Genomic DNA, 22,856 nt, shown 5'->3' on the forward strand with positions numbered 1-22,856 from the left:
GTGATTTGATTATTCACCTCTCAGCCAGTGAACATTCTTCAACCACCAGGACCTGTCATAGCCCTCTTTCACCTAACTTTTCCATCCTGTCAAACCCTGTACAATTCTAGATATTCTTTTTATATAAGAACAGATAATATATATTATTGTGTGTGTGTGCACGTGCATGCGCGCGCGCGCGCACACACACACACACACACACACACACAAAATGGCTTCCAGCATCTATACCAAGCATGTCTATCAAGTACTGTCCTGTAATAACTGATTATAACATCTAGTCAAATCTGTATTTCAACATATTCATAACTAATTGCCAAATCCAGGGAAAGTTTTCAATCCTTTTGCCAGACAGCTTTCTGGTAAGGACATTAATTTAAGGATGCATATGCCCTTTACTTCCCCACCTGTCAGTCAAAAGAGTAGATTACCCAAAAACACATGCAGCCAAACTGAAGAATTCAGAAAACGTTTCATAGCTTTCTATTAAACTGAGCTTTAAAATCTAGCATTTAAGCACATAATAAAAGCTGCAGAAGCTGGTAATAATGCTGTCTTATATTTAAAAGATAGTATTTCTTTTGCACGTTATAGTTATTACAATGAAGAGAATCGTCTAAAGAAAGATATGTATAGTATGTGCATGTTTGATATTAAAGGGACATCTGGAGCTAATGCCATCTTGGATATGTTAATTTTAGTGGTAGCAAACAAGGTATTTAATTCCATTGATTTTCTTATGTATATACAATGTGATAATACCACCATTCCTATTAGAAATTATTAGGATACTTATAAAAATTCCTTAAAAATTAAAACATTCACTAGTACAGAATATGTGTTAAATTCCTTTTTTTTTTTTAAGCATGGAATTCAAAAAAGTAGCCCCCACCTACTTCTCTAGTCTCATGACTGGACACCATGCATATTTTCTAGGAGCCAGAATTAAAATGTTTATTCATGTGTATGCACACACATGCTGTATAGATTAGCATTTTTGTGCTTCAGATTTTGCCATCTCTTGTAGCCATTTTGTACTCATCCTTTAAGGCTTACTTCAAGCTCTTTTTTTCATCCTGAAATTCTGCTCACTTGGGTTGAATGCTTGATAATATCCTGTGTGTGGCTTGATCACTTTGTTTTCTACACCGTCTTATTCTTTTCTGTTCTGTTTGTGTTTCTGCCTCCCTTTTTGATAATGAGATTTTGACGGCAAGGGTTATGTTTAGTTCATGTGTGGTATGAACACCTAGTGTGATACTTGAGACATAGTATCCTGTCAGTATATGCTAGTGAAATTAGTAAGTTAATATTTCAAAAATATGAGTATCTAATAGGAAAGGTGGTATCACTTCATTTTGTGTTGGAAAAATTAAAGAAATTAAATGAAATTAATGTATCCATGCTGGTATTAGTTCCCAGTGCTCCTTTGTATAAGGTAAAACATTTATGTACATATGTGATCATATATCACGGAGGTAACTTCTCTTTATTTTAATGTCTAAATGTCCTGCCATGAAATAAATCTCTCCTTGCCTAAAAGGCTAAGCAGACCTAAAAGGCTATTAGACCATTTCCTCATTATTAGAGGTTAACATCTGACTTATCCAAAAAGATTATGTGACCTGTTTCTGAGATTTTAGATTGGGTTGCATATTTATTTGTGCGCTACGCACGCTTTTTGACAGTTTATTAGGGATGGGCAAGGGAAGAAGAAGTTGTAGGGGACTGCATGTGCATAATTATACAGAGTTATATAATGGAAAGTCCTTGGGCTTTGGAGTCAGAGCTGCTGTTTTGCAGCTGCAAAACATTGAGCAAATGATTTGTCCTCTTTGTGATTTTATCCTCATCAAAATGGGGGTAGTCACATGTGCTTTGAGTATTGTTAAAATCAAATGAAATGGCTCTAAAACATCTACCGCAATGTCTGACACAAAATAGATGCTTGAGATAGGATTACTGTTAGGTTGTTATTTGTGAGGCAAACTGTATGGTACAGAGCAGATGTTCTGGATTTCTCAAGTATGACTGCCCAAATTCAGTTCTTCTGCATATCCCAGTTCAACTGTTGATATTTTCTTTTCCCTGTAGCTTTGATTTACTGATCTATCATTGATGTTAGATTTGAAAACTTATTTTATTCTCCCTTAATCTTTATTTTCAATATTTTTTCCCCAACTTTAGGCAAAAAATGGGATCCAAGAAATGGAATGTTGTTCTCTAGAATCTGACTGGATCTATTTTCATCCTGATGCTTCTGGTAGAATAATACATGTTGGCCCCAATCAGGTCAAGTGAGTATTTTTTTAAATTTTTTTTTAAGTTTACTTATTTATTTTGAGAGAGAGAGCAAGCGAGCACAAGTGGGGGAGGAACAGAGAGAGAGAGGGAGAGAGAGAGAAAATCCCAAGCAGGCTCCACACCAGCAGCGCAGAGCCTGATGCAGAGCTTGACTTCATGAACCCTGAGATCATGACCTGAGCTGAAATCAAGAATCAGATGCTTAACCAACTGAGCCACCCAGGTGCCCTTCAAGTGAGTATTTTCGTTAGTTGCTTTAAAGCGAAAAGTAGCTTTTGGAAGCATTTATTGGCGTGTTTATTTTTGCCAGCTCACTGCTGACCCAATTACAGAAATAATTAGCTTGTTGTAGGTTGCTTCCTCAGAGAACCTGACTTTATTCTTTCAGCCTCCTCATTACTGTTTGTAGATATTACATTTAAATAAATTCTTTGGTGGATGATATATGGGTAAAAGGAGATTCAGATTGGCTTGTCTTCATCAGGTTTTAATTCTCTAGGATTAATGAGAGATGATTGTTTTTGGTGTAAAAGATAGCTTTAGTGCAGGAGTTGTTTGAAGTGAACCTTGTTTTGTTTTGTTGACCCACATCTACATCCAGGTGACCTTTCCTTCCTTGAAATACTCTTCATTTGGCTTCCCCGACACCACAGTTCTCCTGAATATTTCCCTCCCTCTTTGATGTGTCTTTCTTCATGTCCTTTCATGGTCATCCTCTTCTAGAGGAAGTCTTCCAGACTTTAATTATTACATGTCCTCAGGATTTAGACCCTATTTTCTTCTCACTCTTCATTCCCTTTCTGCATGATTCTATCTATTCCTTTGGCTTCAAAGACCATGTGTACACCAAAACTCCAAAATTTATATCCTTGCCCAAATTTCTCATCTAAGCTCAGCCAAAAATCTGGAATTATTCTTAACACTTTGTTACCTTCTTGTCTTTCTTTCATCATATGCATATACTCTTGACTTTTCATATACATATACTCATGTACATTGCCCCCCATCTCTCTCTCTCTCTCTTTCCCTTTCTCTCTCTCCCTCTTGCTCACCCCCTCCCTGTCCCTTACATACACACACACACACATACATACACACACACACCTGCACCATATATCCTGTGAATCCTTTGTTGTTGTTGTATTACTAAATTTTCCTAAATCCTCCTCTTCCTGCCCTTGGCCATTGTCACCATGTTGGTCAGACCATTGTCATCATTAGCCTGGACTATATTAATAGGCTACCTCCTGGACTCCAAGAATTATTTTTGCACTCTTTAAGTCTATTTTCTTCTCATCAGTGAGAGTGATTTTTAGGAACATTAACAAACACAAAAACCTAACTAAATGGATTCTACTTTAACCTTCTTATGGCTTCTTGTTCCTGAGATAAAGACCAGCATACTTAGTATGGTCTGGAAGATCATCCTCCCACTCAGTTTACTTCAGCAGTGCCGTCATTTCAGAAAGCTGGGGGCTGTTTCCTCTGGAATGTGTTTCCCCTCCCTGTTCTGCCTCATTTCTATTCATATTTCATGCCCCAGCTTAAATATCCTTTTTTTGCAGAGTCCTTCCCTGAGACCCCTCGTTAGATTCGCTCCCCCATCACATTTTCATTGCACCCACTGTGTCATGTTCTTCTAACACAGCAATTTTAATTAGTTATCTATGTGATCATCTGTTTAAATATCTAGCTTTAGAATCAGCAACTCCATAATGACAGAGAAAGAGTCTGTTTTGCTAATATTTAGAACCCCAGCACTTGAACATAGTGCTTAGCACAGAGTAGGTGCTCCGTAAGTTTGTTGAATAAGAAAGGTATTGTCTGCCTTATTTATTCCTCATGCTTCATGATAATTAATCTACTTCTCTGGATTGATTATAAAGATGATAAAGGGACTTAATTAAATAAGATGATGAACTTTTATAAAAAGTCTTAAAATCTGTAGTTTAGCTTTATTAAACCATACTTTTAATGTTTGTTGCTACCCACCTTTTAAAAAAAAAAAGTTTCTTTCTTTTGAGAGAGAATAAGCGTGTGTGCGTGCTTGTGTGTGTATGTGTGTGCGCGTGTGAACGAGCAGGGAAGGGGCAGGGAAGGGGCAGAGAGAATCCCAAGCAGGCTCTGTGCTGACGCAGGGCTCCATCTCACAAACTGGTGAGATTGTGACCTGGGCTGAAATCAAGAGTCAGACACTTACCCCACTGAGCCACCCAGGCACCTGTCTACCCACCTTTAGTAGTACTTTGGGTTTAAGAAAATAAGAGCCACAGAGTGTGTGCCCTTTTGGCAGGTTCTAAAAGATAGGCACTTTTAAATAATTAAGATAGTGAATTGAGTAATTTAAAATACAATCTGATTTCTTGATCTCTGGCAAAGAAAGCCTCCTGGCTCCCTCCGGCCACTGTGGCTGCTACTCCCTGCTATTCTTTTTGCTTGCATTCTAGATTTTATGCTTTAATAACATTGTGCTTTTGACGCTTGTTAATGCTGTGAACAGATTTGTGTGGGTGGTGAGCAAATTTTTTTATTTTCTCTTGCTTAATAAGTTTGATCCATAAGGCCATTTGCACTCAGAAAACCCAAATCTTTAAATATAATCCTACAAAAAAAAAAAGTGTTAAGTAAATTGCAGTTTTCAAATATTACTCTTTTATGAAACCTCTTAGTTTAGGCTTAGTTGCTAATCGAGTCTCTCCCTTTTTTTAATTTTAATGTTTATTTATTTATTTTGAGAGAAAGAGAGAGCCAGGGAGGGCCAGAGGGAGGAGGAAGGGAGGGAGGGAGAGAGAGAGGGACTGTGTGTGTGTGTGTGTGTGTGTGTGTGTGTGTGTGTGTGTGGACGAGAGGCAGAAGGGCAGAGAGAGAGAGGGGAGAGAAGGAGGGAGAATCCGAAGCACAGAGCCCGACATGGGTCTCAAACTCACAAACTGTGAGACCGTGACCTGAGCCAAAATTAAGAGTCAGACACTTAACTGACTGAGCAACCCCAGGTGCCCCAAATCCAATCTGTCATAGAATTAACTCTGAGTATTGGTCATTAATATCTCATGATAGATTCAGAAGTAAAAAATGCCAATATCTAGTATAATGCCATTGTTAAAACTGAAACATTAAAGAGTTGTTGCAGGACAACAAAGATAAGGTTCTTTAAGAGTAACTTTCAGTAAGCCAGTTTGAAAGATGGCTTAAGCCTGAGGAAGCTGCTTCATTACCTACCTCAGGAGTACCTGTTGTCACAGGTTTTTCTGTCTAACAAAATCTCTGAATTTGAAGGAGTTTCTGGACACTTAAGTGATCAGACATGAACATTTCAGACTACTCAGGAGGAGAGAACTAACTCAGTGTTGTTACTGTACTTTTCATTTGTTAAGTTTTATTTCAGTAGTTCAACTTTACCACTTTGATGGTGTGTTGAGGTCTTAGGTTCTTAGAATCTTTTTTCCTTTTCAGAGTTTTAAAGCTAAATGAAGTAGAAAATAATAGTGCCCAGCATCAGATCTCTGAAGACTTTGTCATTTTGGCCAACAGGGAGAAGAACAAAGTAAGTCAGGAGTACTTTAAAATTCTTTGTATATCACTGTCTTTCTATTTGAGAATATAGTATGCAAATGTGTTTGTCTTTCGGTGTGGCTGAAAAGAACAGCACGATCCTGTAGAAATCTGAGTGTTTTTGTCTGCATAGGGAGCTAGGCTTAGCCTCATGCACAGTTGAGATTTGAAAAGAGTTGGTTATATTAAGCTGTCTTTTGCTAATTTCTGTTTCCTTTCTGGGTTTCTCTTTTAGTTTTTATTAATGAGTTATCGACCTTTGGGTTTAATTAATTGTGCAAACGTGGAGTCAGTTGGGTTAAATATGAATCAGAAATCACATACCATGCTTTAACTCCAGGTAGTTGTTTTCTTTTAGTGTGCAAATTAAGAGCATGAAGAAAATTATGTGGAGAGAAATTTCTAAAAGCAGATCCACTGCTTTTGGTATTTTATCCATTAATTTATGATAGTAAAGTATTTTTGCTAATAGGAGGATCAGAAATCTGATTTAGAATTTTCTCAGTAGAAGAAAGAATTATGGGTGTTGGAGAAGGGTTGATTGTTTAACCAAATTTAATACAATTTTGCTATTTGCTGTACATGATAGGACTCATCATATCTTTTTATTTGTCTCCATATGATAGAATGAAAATTTACTCACTGTTACAGCTTCTGGACGGGTGGTGAAAAAAAAATTTAACCTTCTGGATGATGACCCAGAACAAGAGGTATTACTTTAGCCAGACATAGCAAACCAAATGAGTGTGTACTAGCCCTATGGTTTTTAAATTATGCTTCCCAAACTCTGGGGTAGAGGTTCGGGGTGACCAGTTCCATACAGACTTCGTTGGTAGGATTGTGCGTGCTATTTCAACCAATGCGTCCCCATTATCTGCTCTTCTCATATTAGAATTATTCATAAGATTTTGTTTGCAGAAAGATTTATAGAGCCAAAATAATTTGAAAACACTACTAGCTTATTGCTTGTTAATATATACAGGGTTTTTTTCCTTTTCTTTCTTTTTTTTTTTTTTTAACGTGCACACTTTGTAGGGAAATATATCCTGATGACTTTATGTCTTTTCCTTTACAAGACACAGATATGTTTATTAATGATCGTGGGCCAGGGAAGAAGGGTGTGAGGGTGTGGTAAATTAGTTCAGCCTGTGGCCTGAACTTGACATCGCCAGCCACTGAGCTAATACATTTTTATCCTTTTCTTTTAAAGAGGCATTGAAAGTTCTTATGAAATCAACTGGCAGTGATAATGCTTTGAATATATAACCATTGCATGAATACAGAGTCTGTTTAGACCAGATAATTGTATTCGTTCTGTGACCATTTCTAGGTAGAAATATTAGAGTAGCCTTCTAAGGATAGTTTTTGAAAATCTTTTTCAAAGGTTAGAGGTTTCCCAGTATGTGGCTGCACTCCAAAAAGTATGTGGCTGCATGCCATATATATATGGCAACAATAATTAGCAAGGAGAAGGTGGTAGCAAAAAGAAAGATAGTCTCCATCAAGAGCTTAGAAAACAAGGTTTAGCCTGCAAAGGAAAAACCAAAAGGGATTGTAACTAAAAGCTATAAAATCACTGACACCCAGGCAAGAAGTCACTCTTTGAAGTTTGACCAAGGTAATATTAAGGCAAAAAAGTAAATAAAAAGGAACCATGTATAATAAATCTGATAAAGTTTTATGTTATGGGTAGTAAAGGCAGAAAATATAAGTGGATTAAAAAGTAGTTTTACCAAATGTAAGTGAAGGATTAGTACGTGGTGGTTAAAAGAAACTTGTGCCTGCCAAAATGTGCCTTCCTGTAGCCCATCCTCGGATGGCTGGCACAGATCTGCTTCCCCTGTGAGGCTATTGGAGTCCCAGGTTTTCTTCTTTAAACAGAGTTCTGAGGTTAGATTTTTCTCTTGTAAGTCTTTACCATCATTAGTCATTTCCAAGAAATATCTCTTATCCCAGTTCTGTTCTGTGGGTTGGATTTCAGTTCCTAGTTAATATTCTTCCTCAAGTGTAAGCAGCCATTTTTACTTTTTTTTAGAGAACCAAAAAGAGTTAAAAAAAAAAAAAAAAAAGATGGCAAAGAGAGTCATAAATAGTATGTGATAGGTCATCAGTTCTTCCTGAAATGACTTGTGATTTTCTGGTGTAAGACTCTTCTGACACAGTAGGTAGTTTTTAGGTTTCAGAACTGAGCTGCATATATTTAGTACTATCTGGGAACCAGTGAACACACACGTCAGAGGCAGCAGTTGAACACCTCTTTGGAACTTGGAGAAGTTCTGGGTTGCTGTCATAATAGAGAATTTCAATAATACTTTGGCCAAGATCTGCATAGACTTGAGTCTGTTAGAATCTGTGGGATGCTGCTTAAGTCTTCAGAATCTTGTGACTTTTACTAGGCATAAAGTAGAGACACATTTCTACTTATGCTCTCACCCATTCGTTCTTCTTTCCACATTTTTAAAATAAGAAAGATAATAGAAGAGTTAAACTATGAACAGGAATAATCCTAAGTGGATAACTGGATTTTGCCCCTTTTTCCTCTACCTAACCCATCCGTTCCCTAAGACTTTTAAAATTGTGGACTACGAAGATGAGCTGGATTTGCTTTCTGTGGTAGCTGTTACCCAAATAGATGCTGAAGGAAAAGCTCACCTGGATTTCCACTGTAATGAATATGGAACTTTACTTAAAAGCATTCCACTAGAGGAGTCATGGGATGTGGTGAGTAGAGTCCGTGGAATTCAAAGTTGTAAGAATTTTCTTCATAGGTGACATTCATTGAAACACGTGCTACTGTGTTCATGTCAGTCCAGGCTCGCCTGTACCAATGACCACATCAAAGAGGTATCATCCGACCGGACAAAAACGAGTACTTCTTAAACCTTCCTTCCCTAGGAACTAGAGGACGCCTCCTTTCTGGAGGCCCTAAAGATAAAGTTTTATGTTTTATTCTGAGACATGCTGTTTATTTCCTTACCATAGTCTTAGGTTTTCTCACATTTTATAAGTTTGATAACATTTTTAAAAATAGAAGCGTACTGTGTTGAATCCCCCCAGTTATTTAAGAGATGATATCTAAGCATGTAGGGTTTCTAGGCACTCTCAGAAATATCTGTTTATTTTTTTGATTATTATAGAATATAAAAGTTATAAGGAAGAGTAGCTGCCATTTTATCCAGTCATTTGTTTTATCAAATATCTGAGAGGTTTAGCAACTTGCCCACTCTCACACAGTGAGATAGAGTACAGGCAATGGAATCCAGGTGTTCCGACTCTTAAGACCAGGGTTCTTTTTATTTTCAACATTTCATGTAATGCCTGCCTCATAAGGAATCTGCATGTTCATAAATAATGACAATAAACTATTTCTAGCAACTGTTTTGCTTCCATGTATATATTTGAAGATCTCTAGCGTAGGTGCTATGACATTTTAGTGACACAGTTGTGAATATGGTTGTGTGAAAAGGAGATTTCATTTGGCTGTGTTTTCATTCCAGACATACAGCCATGAAGTCTACTTTGACAGAGACTTGGTACTACACATAGAACAGAAACCCAGCAGGGTCTTCAGCTGCTACGTTTACCAGATGGTATGTGACCCTGGCGAAGAAGAAACAACAAACAGAAGTTGTGAAAAGGAGTGAGATACTTTTAAAACTTGAGATGTAACTCATGAGACTTTTAGCCACATATCCAAGCAACTATGTTCAGTCCTCCTCTCTGTTACCTGTGTAGCAAGTTCTCCAGTATTTTCTAGAAAACATCTTGTATTGACCTCACATGACTGTGACTTCTTTTTTAAATTATTGCCATACAAGTGGTAAGGACTTCATTTTATGGAGAGAGTTTTTTAGAATGACATCCCAAGAAGTCTAGCATTTAGAGCTTTTAGCTAGGTGGTGATGCAAATATCAGGTGTTGGGCAGCACAGAAAAACAAATTGGTGCCAGTTGTTGGGAGAAGGTTACTGATGGAGAAGTGTTAAACATGGTTCTTTTTTTAAATTTTTTTTCAACATTTATTTATTTTTGGGACAGAGAGAGACAGAGCATGAACGGGGGAGGGTCAGAGACAGAGGGAGACACAGAATCGGAAACAGGCTCCAGGCTCTGAGCCATCAGCCCAGAGCCTGACGCGGGGCTCGAACTCACGGACCGCGAGATCGTGACCTGGCTGAAGTTGGACGCTCAACCGACTGCGCCACCCAGGCGCCCCAGCATGGTTCTTAAAGGATGGTATGGAATTTTGATTGGTAAGATGATGCAGAAGAGACAAAAAAAAAAAAAAAAAAGACGTAAAGGATTCAGAAAGAAATGCTCCATCCTGTATACCAAACTTTGCCTTAGGGTGAGAAATGAGATCCATAATGTGAAATAATACCTTTGAGCCAAAAATGTGTCATCATGTTTTTTTAATCATATATGTGTATATATGTATATGTTTATATTTATATGTAGCATTAGGAATTGGTTCTAGTTCTCAGATGATCTTTTCTTCCATGGTTTTATTCTCTTGGCTTGGTGTTCCCATTGGTTATTTACATTTCTATCACAGACTAATGTAAAAGATTCCAAGCAAAATTTAAGTGAAAATTTTTCCTGATATGTAGCCCGTTTAGCTCTGAATATATCTGAGAATGTTTTACTCATTTCACCATTCTGTTTATTTGGTAAGTTTCCCAGTTCTGCTTAGGCAGTATTTTCATACCTATGCAATAAGATAAAAGTATCCTGGATCCCCCCAGTTCTGTTCCTTGTGGAAGAGTAGATAAAGTCTCAATTCCTACTAGCTTGGGGACTGACTGATTAGCTAGAAAAGGCTTTTGACTCTGGCTTAGTTGTGAAACAAGTATTTTTGCTTCTTTGTTAGGACCAATATAGATATAATCCTTGAACTCAGATAATCATTCATCAGATTGTTAAATAAAAGCGATATAAGTCTTGGGAGAAAATTGTTTCTTTTTGCTTCCTGTTTGAGAAATCCGGTTGCTGAGATCCACACGTTCAGCACATTTCCCTGATTCAGCCTCAAAAGAAGAACCAGTAAAAATAGAAGGGGAGGAAACAGCAGTGAAAATCATTGCTGAATCAAATTTAAGGTTAAAATATGGGATTGTAGCTTGGATAATTTGCATTAAAACCCTTTAGTTTTCCCTTTGGTTTTGGCCTGACCCCATGTTAAGAATGATGTGAATTCTGCCCTTTTCTGCCCTTGAAGTTTGCAGATAAATGTCAAGCTAATTACAATCAACAGTGCTGAGGAGAAAAAGGTGTTAACCTATTCCAGACATCAAGAAATTAGTAGCAGAGTCCATAAATTTAAAAGAAATAAAAGGAACAAACCTAAAACTATCTTTTGTGCAATAGGTAAGATTGCTAACGTTTTAATAACAGAAAATATTTATATGTGGCCAAAGATAAATCTTTTTGCATCTGACCTTAAGTGTAATAACCATTTGGGCAAGTAGAAGTGATTACCTTGTGAGCAAGGTATAACTATCTTCATATATTAATTCTAATCCTTATATCTCTACTACTGGAAAAATCCATTCTTGTTTTGTGCATATTTAATATAATATTTGAAGCTTTCAGAGCATTTTAGAGACCTGATTGTGGTTACAGAGCAGTTGAATAATTATGATGTACTGGATATTGCCCCAAAGTTCCAATTAGACACTAGCTATAGCTAAACAGTCATGCCCAATGAATTTACATCTTGAAAAACAAGTCCAGTAAGAGGGAATAGATTAAAATACCAGAGAAAAGAAAGAAACCAGTGTTGTATGGGTTTCAAAGCAGATGCAGTGCTATGTAAAAGCTGAAAGCCTATTTTCCATTTCCAAGAGTGTTTCAGAAAAGGTTAAGACTTCAGTCCTGTTTGATTTTTTTTAAGAAGAGGTTTATTGAGTTTCCCCATCTCCTTTAAGTCACTCTCTTCTTTTAATGAAATGATAGGAACTCATCTGCTCAGAAAGGCATCTGAGAATTAGCTGAGATTCTTGGCTGCTTTTTAGGCTGGGGGCAGGAGTGGGTGGGTGGCTAGAATACTTCTAGTCTAGGTATGAACTGACCACTGAGAAACTCCGCATGTTTCACCACTGCTAAAGTCAGACTAGACCAGGATCCTTATGCCGTATCAGCCGGACACTTTCACCTCAGTGTAAAAGACCACGGTGGTGGGGGGGGGGAGGTCAGTTGTGGGCACTGTAACAAACAGAAGGGTTATGCCCCAACTGGAAGGACAAGCTGTTCCAATCAGGTTCAGCTGATTGTGACATTTTGTGGGAATGTGGGCTGCATGACTTTTAACAAGATGGTTGATAAAAAGATGCCAAATGATACAGAAGATAGTAAAGAATGTGGGAAATTTACAGATAACACACACAGCAGGAGACAGTACAGCATGCTTCCCAAAAGAGTGTGGGTGTCCCAGCCCCCCATAGTGGCATCGCAGCTGTTCATTCCGCCACCTGCCAGCCATGACACCGCCATTCTCTTGGGGTGGAGGGACGTGGCGGTTAATATCCTCCTGGCCCCACCTCAACCCCCACTCTCTGCCTGACTCTTAGAGTCTTCAGTGGTGTGGCCCGCCTACATAACAGGCACTACTGATAGGCATAAAACATTATGGGCAACGTTTCTGAGTGTTTAATGCAAAACTGAGGGAAGCAATTTAGCTTCTTCCAGCAGGTCTAGATATTAAGCTGATGAGAAGCGTATTGCTACATTTCACTCCTTGTGATGCTGTGTTCTCACAGTATCGAGGCGGCAAGATTATCCTTCTTTGACTCTAAAACGTTTCTCTCAACTCTGAGAGAAAACGAAACAAATCCTATTGTAGTTGCTGTTTGAACTGCCTAGTGAGGAGATGATGTTCTATTTAAACAAATTAAGGTACTTGACATTCTTCCACCAACTGAATGTTTTGTTTCTTGTACATATTTTTTAAATGGTAACTTACATTTATTGACTGCTTTCTATCTACCAGTCACTGTGATAACATGTAAAATGAAATGGTTCACTCAACATTCAGAATAACCATATGAAGTGTGAAACTACTGTTATCCCTCCACATTTTGTAAATGAGTATCATGAGGCTTATAGAAGTTACTTTGCCACAACTAATAAGTGCAGAGATAGGAAACACATCCAGATTCTTTTGACACAAACTTATGCCAGATTTCCTCCAAAGCTCTCAAAAAGCAAATCATGTTACTTTATCTCATATAAAGCATACCAATAATGATAATATTAGGTACAAGAAAATACTTAGTGTTTTTTTAATGATGTCTGGATATCCAAATTTTGGACAAAGTTTGGATGAAATACAGTTGGCCTATTCACATATATAACGTGACATAAATGATGGTTCTTCATTCAGTAGTTAAAAGTAATTCTTTAAAAAGGTACAAAATATGGTACTCTCATCCTGTTTGTGGTAATAATGAACACCAGTATTGGTAATGATTCATAAGTTAATTTGACTTCCTTTTTAATAATCTTTGTATTTCTTACCTTTCTTAACCATGTCTACATATGTATCTAACTTTTAGAATTCTAGGGAAAATTCTGGGGCTAATTTCTGGTCCCTGTGTTGCTACAGAATCTTACAGAAGGAATAATTTATTAAAGGCAAAGGATATATATTAGAAAGATAAGACCAACTGAGGGCTTTTCTCCATCATTTTATAATGAAACTTTTCAAACATACAGAAATGTTGATAGAATTTTACAGTAAATACCCAAATACCAACTTCATGGATTCTAAATTTTACGTGTTTTATTACTATCTATCCATGTTACTTTTATGATGCATTTCAAAGTAAATTGCAGACCTCGGTATACCTCCCCCTGATACCTCAGCATGCATACCACTAAATAGAGTTTAATGTTCAGTTTTTAAAATTTTTGATGTACATTTACATGCAGTGAAATGCACAAATGTTAAATATAAATTTGCTGAGTTCTTGCAAATGCGTACATCTGCGTAACCCAAACCCTTTTCAAAATTTAGAACATAGCACTCATTCCGGAAAGTTTCCTCCCGTTCCTTCCCAGTCAATCCTCACCACACCTATTGGGGGTTAACTACCGTTTTGATTATTTTGCCTCACAGATTAAATTTGCCCATTCTAAAACCTTATATGAATGAAATCATACAAAGTGGAATGCTTCCTTCATTCACCGTGTTTTTGAAGTTAATTCACTTTGCATGTACCAGTGATTCATCCCTTTTTATTGCTGACCAGTCTTTTGTATGAATGCGTCAATTTGTTTTTTCCAGTTTTCTGTTAATGGACACCTGGGCTGTTTCTGATTTTTTTTCTTTTTTTTTTTTACTATTGTGAATAAAGTGCTGTGAACATTCTTGTACACATTTTTTTGCGAACATATTTCTTTATTCCTCTTGGGTAAACATCTAAGAATGGAATTATTGGGTCCTAGGTAGGAATGTGTTTAGTTTAATAAGCAATTGCCAGATCCCCCCCCCACCATCCACCCCTGAAGGATTGTATCATTTCACATGCCTGCAACAATATGAAACTTCCAGTCATTCCACATTTTCTCCAACATTTGTGGTTCTTAGTCTTCTTTATCTTAGCATTTGTGGTGGGTGTATAATCATCTCTAGTTGATACGTAGATTGTTTCTACTTGCCTCTAGCAGCCCTTTCTCAGGTCACCCTCTTTATCTTTTTTAACCCCACCCCCACCCCACCAGGAACTGCTGAAAACATTCTTTCTTTGTGATAATAATTAAGATAACTCAAAAGCCAGCTTGCATTATTCTTTCTCAAACATAGAATACATTCTCATCAAAGAACCCTGTTTCCTTTAATGAGGACTAACAGAACAAACCTGGATTGCTAAAGGCTTATGTTAGACTGTTCTACGTGACTGCTGGAGCTGGACAGGATGGCACCAGAGAAGAGGCTCCATAAAACATTGTAATAAAAGCAGAAAGTGATTTTTTCCTTTAAAGGCTGGGAGTTCATGTTATTTGTAAATCAGATGAATTTTTGCTATAATATGATATTAGTATTAAATAAGCTTTATCCTTTCCCTAATAACTACATTGATGTGGGTTATGTATTTTCTTTTGAGAGAGTAGGGGAGGGGCGGAGAGAGGGAGAAAGAGAATTCAAAGCAGGCTCCTCACTGTCAGCACAGAGCCCAATGCGGGGCTCCAACCCACGAACCGTGAGATCATGAGCTGAGCCAAAAACCAAGAATTGGTTGCTCAACCAATCACTCATCCAGGCACCCCCTCAGTGTGATTTTGATTTATATTTCCTGATAAACTAATGATGATAAGCATATTCAGGTGTGTTTATATGCCATGTATAAATTTTAAATTTTCTTAACATAGATTTTTTGAGGCATAATGGACATATAATAAACTGCACACATTTAAATTACACAGTTTGGTAAATTTTTTTTTAACTTTTTTAACATTTATTTGTTATTGAGAGACAGAGCATGAGCGGGGGAGAGGCAGAGAGTGAGAGAGACACAGAATCCGAAGCAGGCTCCAGGCTCCGAGCTGTCAGCACAGAGCCCGACGCAGGGCTCGAACTCACAGACCGCGAGATCATGACCTGAGCCGAAGTCGGATGCCTAACCGACGGAGCCACCCAGGCGCCCCAAGTTTGGTAAATTTTGACATGTCATGTATACACCCATGAAACCATCACTACAATTGAGATATCAAACACATCCATCACTCCAAAAAGTTTCCTCTTGGTTCTTTGTGCCACCCCTCTCTTGCCTTTCTCTCCTGCCTTCCCAAAGCAGCCACTTATCTGTTTCTGTTGGTTTAGGTTAGTTTGCACTGTCCAGAATTTTATATAAATGTAGTCGCACAGTAAGTACTCTTCTGTTTTTCTCCTGGCTTCTTTCACTCAGTAGAGTTATTTTGAGATCCATCTGTATTACGTGTATCACAGTTCATTCCTTTTTGTTACTTAATATTACTCCACTGTGTGGTTATAACCACAATTTTTTACACATTTACCTGTTGATGTACATTTGGGTAGTTTCCAATTTGGGGCTACTGCAAACAAAGCTACTGTGAACATTTAGTACAAATTCTTTGTATGGACATAATGCTTTATTTCTGTTGGGAAATACCAAAGAGAAAATGGCTGGATCCTGTGTTAGGTATATGCTTAATTTTTTAAGAAGCTTACAAACTGTTTTACCAAAATGGCTATGTCATTTTATATTCCCATCATCCCATCATCAGTACATGAGAGTTCCAGGTGCTCCATATCCTTGCCAACACTTGTTATGGCCAGAGTTTTTAATTTTAGACATTTAGTTTAGGTTTTACATTACAATTTTTTAAATTTATGTTTATTTTTGAGACCGAGAGGGTGCGTGTGCGCGTGTGAGTGGAAGAGGGGCAGAGAGAGAGGGAGACATGGAATCTGAAGCAGGCTCCAGGCTCTGAGTGGTCAGCACAGAGCCCAATGCGGGGCTCAAACTCACAGACCACAAGATCATGACCTAAGCCGAAGTCGTATGCCCAACAAACTGAGCCACCCAGGTGCCCCAAGTTTGGGTTTTACATTTAGATCCATAATCCACTTTTTGTTGATTTTTGGGTACAGTGCAAGATATGGATCAAAGTTCTTTTTTTCTATATGGGTATCTAATGCATAGTGGGTAGCATTTGGTCTTTCACCATTATGTATGATATTAACTGTTGGTTGTTCATAGCTGCTCCTTATTAATTTGAAGAAGTTCCCTACTATTACTAGTTTTCTGAGTTTTTATTGGATATAGATGTTGGAGTCTGTCAAATACTTACTCTGTTGAGGCGACCATATGGCTTTTAGTCTGTTAATACGGTAAGTTACATTGATTTTTTTTTTAAACTTTAGACGAGTATTGAATTCTTGGGGTAAACGCACTTGATACCTCTAAAGTTCTAATCATATTTTAAGTCAGACGGTCTCTGCAGTTCTACTTTGTCACATGTGTCATTTCCACAACAACAAATTCATAAAATTTACCACTGTATTGGCACCGTGGTACATGGTAATCATTTCAAGTTCATTACATTTAGATGGCTTTCTGCCTTTACAAATAATTTCCAAACACTTTTGGACCCTTTGCCAAATACTTCATTCTCATATAAACAGAATTTAGCAAGTTGGGACTCAACAGCGTTGGAGAAGCTCTGGGTATGCTGCCAGCCTCTCCCTGTCTTACCTCAGTCCAGAAAGTTCGTATACTAAATAAAATTATATCTGAGGTAGAAAAGTCAGTTAATACCTGCTGTGACCCCAATTAATGCTTTGAACCCATTATAGTTCAATATACTTTGAAACCTTGGACCACCGCAGAAGTGATGAAACTTACAGTGAGCTAAATTCACAAAGGTGACAATCCGTGAAATGAGTCATATGGAGGACAATCTACCTTCTCCGGTAATAGGCATCCATAAATTGATCTCTCAAATGAAACTTTCAAAAGAAAATGATTTATCAATAAATTCTTTATCAGTTCTTTCCAGTAAAAGTTTTAAGGCTCAATTAAGGATTTTAAATTTTCTCTTAGGAGGGCACCTGCTCAAGCAGACAATCATTTCTGAATCCTATTTTAAACACCATTTTTTCTTTGAAAATTCACAAGCTCCAAGGGCACAGCTTTTCAAGCTTCCTCTGTAAGAGTAATAAGACTGGTTAAAGCACGTTAAAAGAATTACAATTTAAAAGCCATTCTAACACTTAATTTTCCTGTCTGTAATCTGTCTTTCTCTCTGTAGAGAGCAAAGTCAGTGAGAGTTAAAGCATTTCCAGCTCCAACCTCTCCCACATCTAAAATCTCAGATTTTACACAGTAATGACACAAGATCTGCTTGAAGATACGCTGACTGACACTATCATGAACTTAAAGAGGTCCTTGAGACCACTACCACATCTAATAGAAAGTCCCAAATATCTCAGCGTGCCTGGGTGGCACAGTTGACTGTCTGACTCTTGCTTTCAGCGCAGGCCGTGAACCTATGGTTTGTGAGATCGAGCCCCATGCAGGGCTCTGCGCTGACAGTGCAGAGCCTGCTTGGGATTCTCTCTCTCCCTCTCTCTCTGCCTCTCTCTCTCTCTCTCTCTCGCAAAATAAATAAGTAAACTTGGGGCGCCTGGGTGGCACAGTCGGTTAAGCGTCCGACTTCAGCCAGGTCACGATCTCGCGGTCCGGGAGTTCGAGCCCCGCATCAGGCTCTGGGCTGACGGCTCAGAGCCTGGAGCCTGTTTCCGATTCTGTGTCTCCCTCTGTCTCTGACCCTCCCCCGTTCATGCTCTGTCTCTCTCTGTCCCAAAAATAAATAAACGTTGAAAAAAAATTTATATTTAAAAAATAAATAAATAAATAAGTAAACTTAAAAAAAATAAGAATGTCCCAAACGTCTCTTTTCCAGAGTCTGTCTTGGTTCCCTTACTGGACTCCTGATCTGATGGTTTCCATTTCAGTTTCTGCCAGAAGGTCTTGGGTGCCTCTGCCACTTTGGCTAGCGTTAGAGTGATTTATTGTGCATATACAGACACTTTTGCAAGTGAAAGGAAACATTACCAATCATTATTGATTGGACCACTAAGAGCAACTAAATGCTTAATCTCATGGACCAGCCTCCAAGAAGCCACAGAAACTGCACCTCAGGGCCGTGTGTGAGGGATAGGTTAGGGAGGAAGGGGGAAGAATTTACCCCCAGCTCTTATCTGCCACTCTCCAAAGATTCCAACATAACTCCCCCGAATTTCCGGATTGCACAAGGGCAGAATTCACCTTGACACCAATGGGCAGGAAGCAAGGGAAACTCAGCAACAGGACATGAATGAGGTGCTCGCATTGGCAGGCTGTGTTGGCATGAAGTTTGCAGGGTCCGCACAGAGCAGTCTTAGTAGCAGTGACTGAAACAAGAGAGGGGGTGAGGCCAAGAGAATCTGAATTTGTTCAGGATGTCTGGTTAAAGGGAGAATTGGGAAGAATTCTATTTCTTCCCACATGTCTGGGTTCTGGTCTGCTTTCTGTCCGGTGAGCACGGCTTAAGGCCAGAAAGATGGCAGAGAGCCCTAATCAGCAAACTCCAATCTAAAGAAATAGACCTTAGCCTTACATCCAAGATAGTTAAATGAATGTACCCTTCTATGTTTTAAGGTGGCATATGATCTGGAAACATTTTATTTTTATTCACACACTGTGAAGTTCACCTTTTCAAAGTGTACAATTCAACGATTTTTAGAATGTTCACAAAATTGTGCAGCCATCACCCCTCTCTAATTTCTAGAACATTTTTGTCACCCCAAAGAGAAACCCTGTATACATTAACAGTCGTTCCCATTTCCCTTCCCCCCACCTCCTGGCAACCACTAATCTGTTTCTGTGGATTTGCCTATTCTGCACGTTTCACCTAAGCAGAATCATGCAAAATGTGGCCTTTTGTGTCTGGTTTCCTTCAGCATGCTGTCTTCAAACTTTAACCCATGTTGTAGCATGTATCAATGCTTCATTTCTTTTTGTGGCCAAGTAATATTCTCTTATGAAACTAAACACATTTGTTTATGCACCTGTTGATGGACATCAGGTTGATTCCAGTTTTTAGCTATTGTCAATGATGCTGCTATAAACATTTGTGTGCACATTTTTGTATAGATAGATATTTTCAGTCCTCCTGAGAAATGCCTAGGAGTGGAATTAGTGGGTCCCATGGTAGCTCTAGGTTTAACTTTTTGAGGAACCGACAAACTATTTTCCACAGCAGTGGTACCATTTTATATTCCCAATAGCAATATACAAGAGGTCCAGTTCCTCCACATACTTGCCAACACCTGTTATTTTCTATTTTTTAGTATAACAATCCTAGTGGGCATGAGGTGGTATTTCATTACAGTTTTGAATTTTATTTCCCTGATGACTAATGATATACATCTTCTTATGTGCTTTTCGGCCATTTGTATACCATCTTTGAAGAGACATTTACTCCAATCCTTTACCCATTTTTAATGAGATTGTCTTTTTATTATTGAGTTGTAAGAGTTATTTATATATTTATATATTTCTGTATATATTCTAGATACAAATCTCTTATCAGGTAATGTGATTTGCAAATATTTTCTCTCATTGTGTGGGTTGTCTTTCCTCTTTCCTGATGGTGTCCTTTGAAGCACAAAAGTTTTCAATTTTGATGAAGTCAAATTTTGAATCTATTCTTTCTTTTGTTGATTGTGCTCTTGATGTCATATCTAAGAAACAATCGCCTAGTCTAAGATCATAAAAATGTACACTTATGTTTTCTTCTAAGAGTTTCTTAATTAGCTTTTACATTTAAGTTGATGATTTTAATCTATAATCTTGAATGAGGGGCACCTGGGTGGCTCAGTCCGTTAAGCGGCCGACTTCAGCTCAGGTCATGATCTCTCAGTCCGTGAGTTCAAGCCCCGCGTCGGGCTGTGTTCTGACAGCTCAGAGCCTGGAGCCTGCTTCGGATTCTGTGTCTCCCTCTCTGCCCCTCCCCTGCTCATGCTCTGTCTCTCTCACTCTCAAAAATGAATAAATGTTTAAAAAAATTTATAATCTTGAATGAAATTTAATGTTAACACTAGTTACTGTTTTAGTCCTTCTTCGTATTAACACAGGAAAATAAGTTGTAGTTTGATTCTAAGTTTATTCACAAATGTGAGGCTTGGGATTCTCCTGGGAAGGGTGAGAATGAGGGCTATGGGGGATATTGCTGGGAGTCCATTCCCAGTAGGTGTTGGTGAGAGAAATAAGCACCAGCCACTGACCTCACTAAGAGCTGGAAGAATAAGATTTCATGTGCTCCTAAAAGGAGTGTGAGGGAAACACAAAGATACTGCCTATCTACCAGTCCAGGCCCACTGACAGGAAGTATCTCTTCTGTAATTTTTTAAATATTTGTTTAATGTTTATTTATTTTTGAGGGGGGGAGGGGCAGAGAGAGGGAGACAGAGGATCTGAAGCGGGCTCTGTGTTGACAGAAGAGAGCTCAATGTGGGGCTCGAACTCACAAACCGCAAGATCGTGACCTGAGCTGAAGTCCAACACTTAACGGACTGAGCCACGCAGGTGCTCCTCTTCCCTAATTCTTAATGTTTCCCCTAAATTCAGATGGGTGTGGTTTTTGCATGCTCCTACAATGAGTAAATACGCATTCCATGATCAAGTGAAATTAATACCTGTTATTTTATAAATATTGACAGCAAAATAGTGACTGTGTTACAAGGTTGTATAATTTTCTGAGCAATTACTTTTTCTGTCTCAGAATCTTAGACTTTTTAAACTTAATAGATTACACGGAAGTGTCTAAGAATACTTTTGAGTCATTGCACGGACAGGCTTGCTAATAACTACTAAAACATTTAGATGCAGCAACCTCTGTGGCTATCTCTTGAGTTTGATCACTAAACTCATTAGGTTCTCTATCTGCAAAGAACAGCATTGTTAATGTTGCCTTTATGACATCAGAATAAAACAAGATGTGCTTTAATAACTAGTGATACCTGCTGCACGACAAGTGGGTTACACAAGGAAGTGCAGCTAATAATAAAATGTTCGTGTCAGTGAATACTGTCTTTACATACAGATTAAAGAAATAAGACTATTTTTAGTTAATTGCTGGTATTAATCTAAAATTCCAATGAATCAGAAATCCTGTATTTAGGTGAGTTCAGAAGTGCATAGTCACTACCGTCATTCTAATAAACAATGTCATTTGGGATATAGTACTACAATCAGTATATTTTTAATACCTAGGACAGTACTTATTTTTGAGGTTTTGAGAAATGTATTGATGAATCAACAGATTCATCAGGTGGGAGGGGAATTTCCAAAGAGGTGTTTTGTTGTTGTAGCAGAACAGTCCAGACTCATAAAGGACCATGAGGAACAGGGAGATAACCTTAATGCTATAGGGAACCAAGGTGTTGGAAGCAGGTGGAAATGACCCATGTGGGATTGGGCTGTGTCAGGGTATAACTCAGGACAAGAAACTTGAGAATCAAAGCTCAGTGGAGCTTTTTGGGCTCATAGCTTTTGTCGTAGATGAAGCTTAATTTGAAATGGTTTTTGACAGTGTCTTTGCCAGATTTGGATCTGTATTTTAAGAATGAGGTCTAGATCTCTTCAAAGAACTAGTTACTATGAACTGCCATGTCCGTGTCCCTTAGATGTGCTGTAACACATACCTCACGGCCCCGTTGCGGGCACAAAATTCAAAATGTTTGAAAGTGAAAAGTGATCTCTCCCTCACCCTCTTTTTGGGTCTGTTTCTGGGCTCTTTCTGATCCTTACCTTTTACATTCAGAGGTATAGTCCACCTGGAATTGGTTTTTGTTTATGGTTAACTCTCTTTTCTCCCTTTTTGTAAAAAAACCTACTCTATCCAGCACCATAAATCCCAGCTTTGTAGTGACACCTTTGTCACCATGTGTCTATATGGACTCTATTCTGTTCCATTGATCTATTTGTCATTATTGTCACCAATATCACACTACATTGATTACTGTAGATTTATAATATATCTTAATATGCAGTAGAGTATGTCCTCATAAATTGTTCTTTCTCAGGAATGTTATGGCTATTCTTTACCCTTGACATATTCTGTGCCTTGGAGTCTAGAATCTTCTTGTCAATCCCACAGAAATTAACTCACTACAATTTTGATTGGGATCAAATTGACTATAGATAAACTTAGGGAGAAATGACATCCTTACTATTTTGAGTCTTCTAATACATTGATGTAATAACATCCTTCCATTTATTTATGTCATTTTCAATTTTTCTAAAAGTGTTTTTAGGTTTTCTGTATAGAAGTGTCATCTTTTTTTATTGCTAACTATTTTATGTTTTGATGCTATTGTAAATGGTATTGTGTTTAAATTTCATTTTTAAAAAATAAATAATAAATTTCAATTTTTTAATGGTTTGATGCTCAACCAAAGAAATTCCATTGATTTCTGCATACTAATCTATATCC

The 22,856-nt window shown here is 38.0% G+C and overlaps 1 protein-coding gene across 6 annotated transcripts in view; it reads left to right on the forward strand.

The window, feature by feature from the left end:
- DCAF17 (DDB1 and CUL4 associated factor 17) overlaps positions 1 to 22,856 on the forward strand; it is a 48,850-nt gene that overhangs the window by 22,027 nt on the left and 3,967 nt on the right. For 3 of the 6 annotated variants that reach the window (XM_086718882.1, XM_086718884.1, XM_086718885.1), the window contains exons 10-14: positions 2,188 to 2,297; positions 5,758 to 5,848; positions 6,483 to 6,566; positions 8,422 to 8,577; positions 9,354 to 9,446. In XM_086718882.1, coding sequence (XP_086575008.1) covers positions 2,188 to 2,297; positions 5,758 to 5,848; positions 6,483 to 6,566; positions 8,422 to 8,577; positions 9,354 to 9,446 — 534 coding nt within the window. Of the gene's footprint in view, positions 1 to 2,187; positions 2,298 to 5,757; positions 5,849 to 6,482; positions 6,567 to 8,421; positions 8,578 to 9,353; positions 9,636 to 11,073; positions 14,619 to 14,658; positions 15,110 to 22,856 lie in introns of those variants that run through there. The other 3 variants (XR_015255302.1, XM_086718883.1, XM_025929222.2) reach the window with 3 other exon arrangements.

Source organism: Puma concolor, chromosome C1 (assembly GCF_028749965.1).
Source record: "Puma concolor isolate L17-30 chromosome C1, mPumCon1.1.hap2, whole genome shotgun sequence".
NCBI classification, from domain to species: domain Eukaryota; kingdom Metazoa; phylum Chordata; class Mammalia; order Carnivora; family Felidae; genus Puma; species Puma concolor.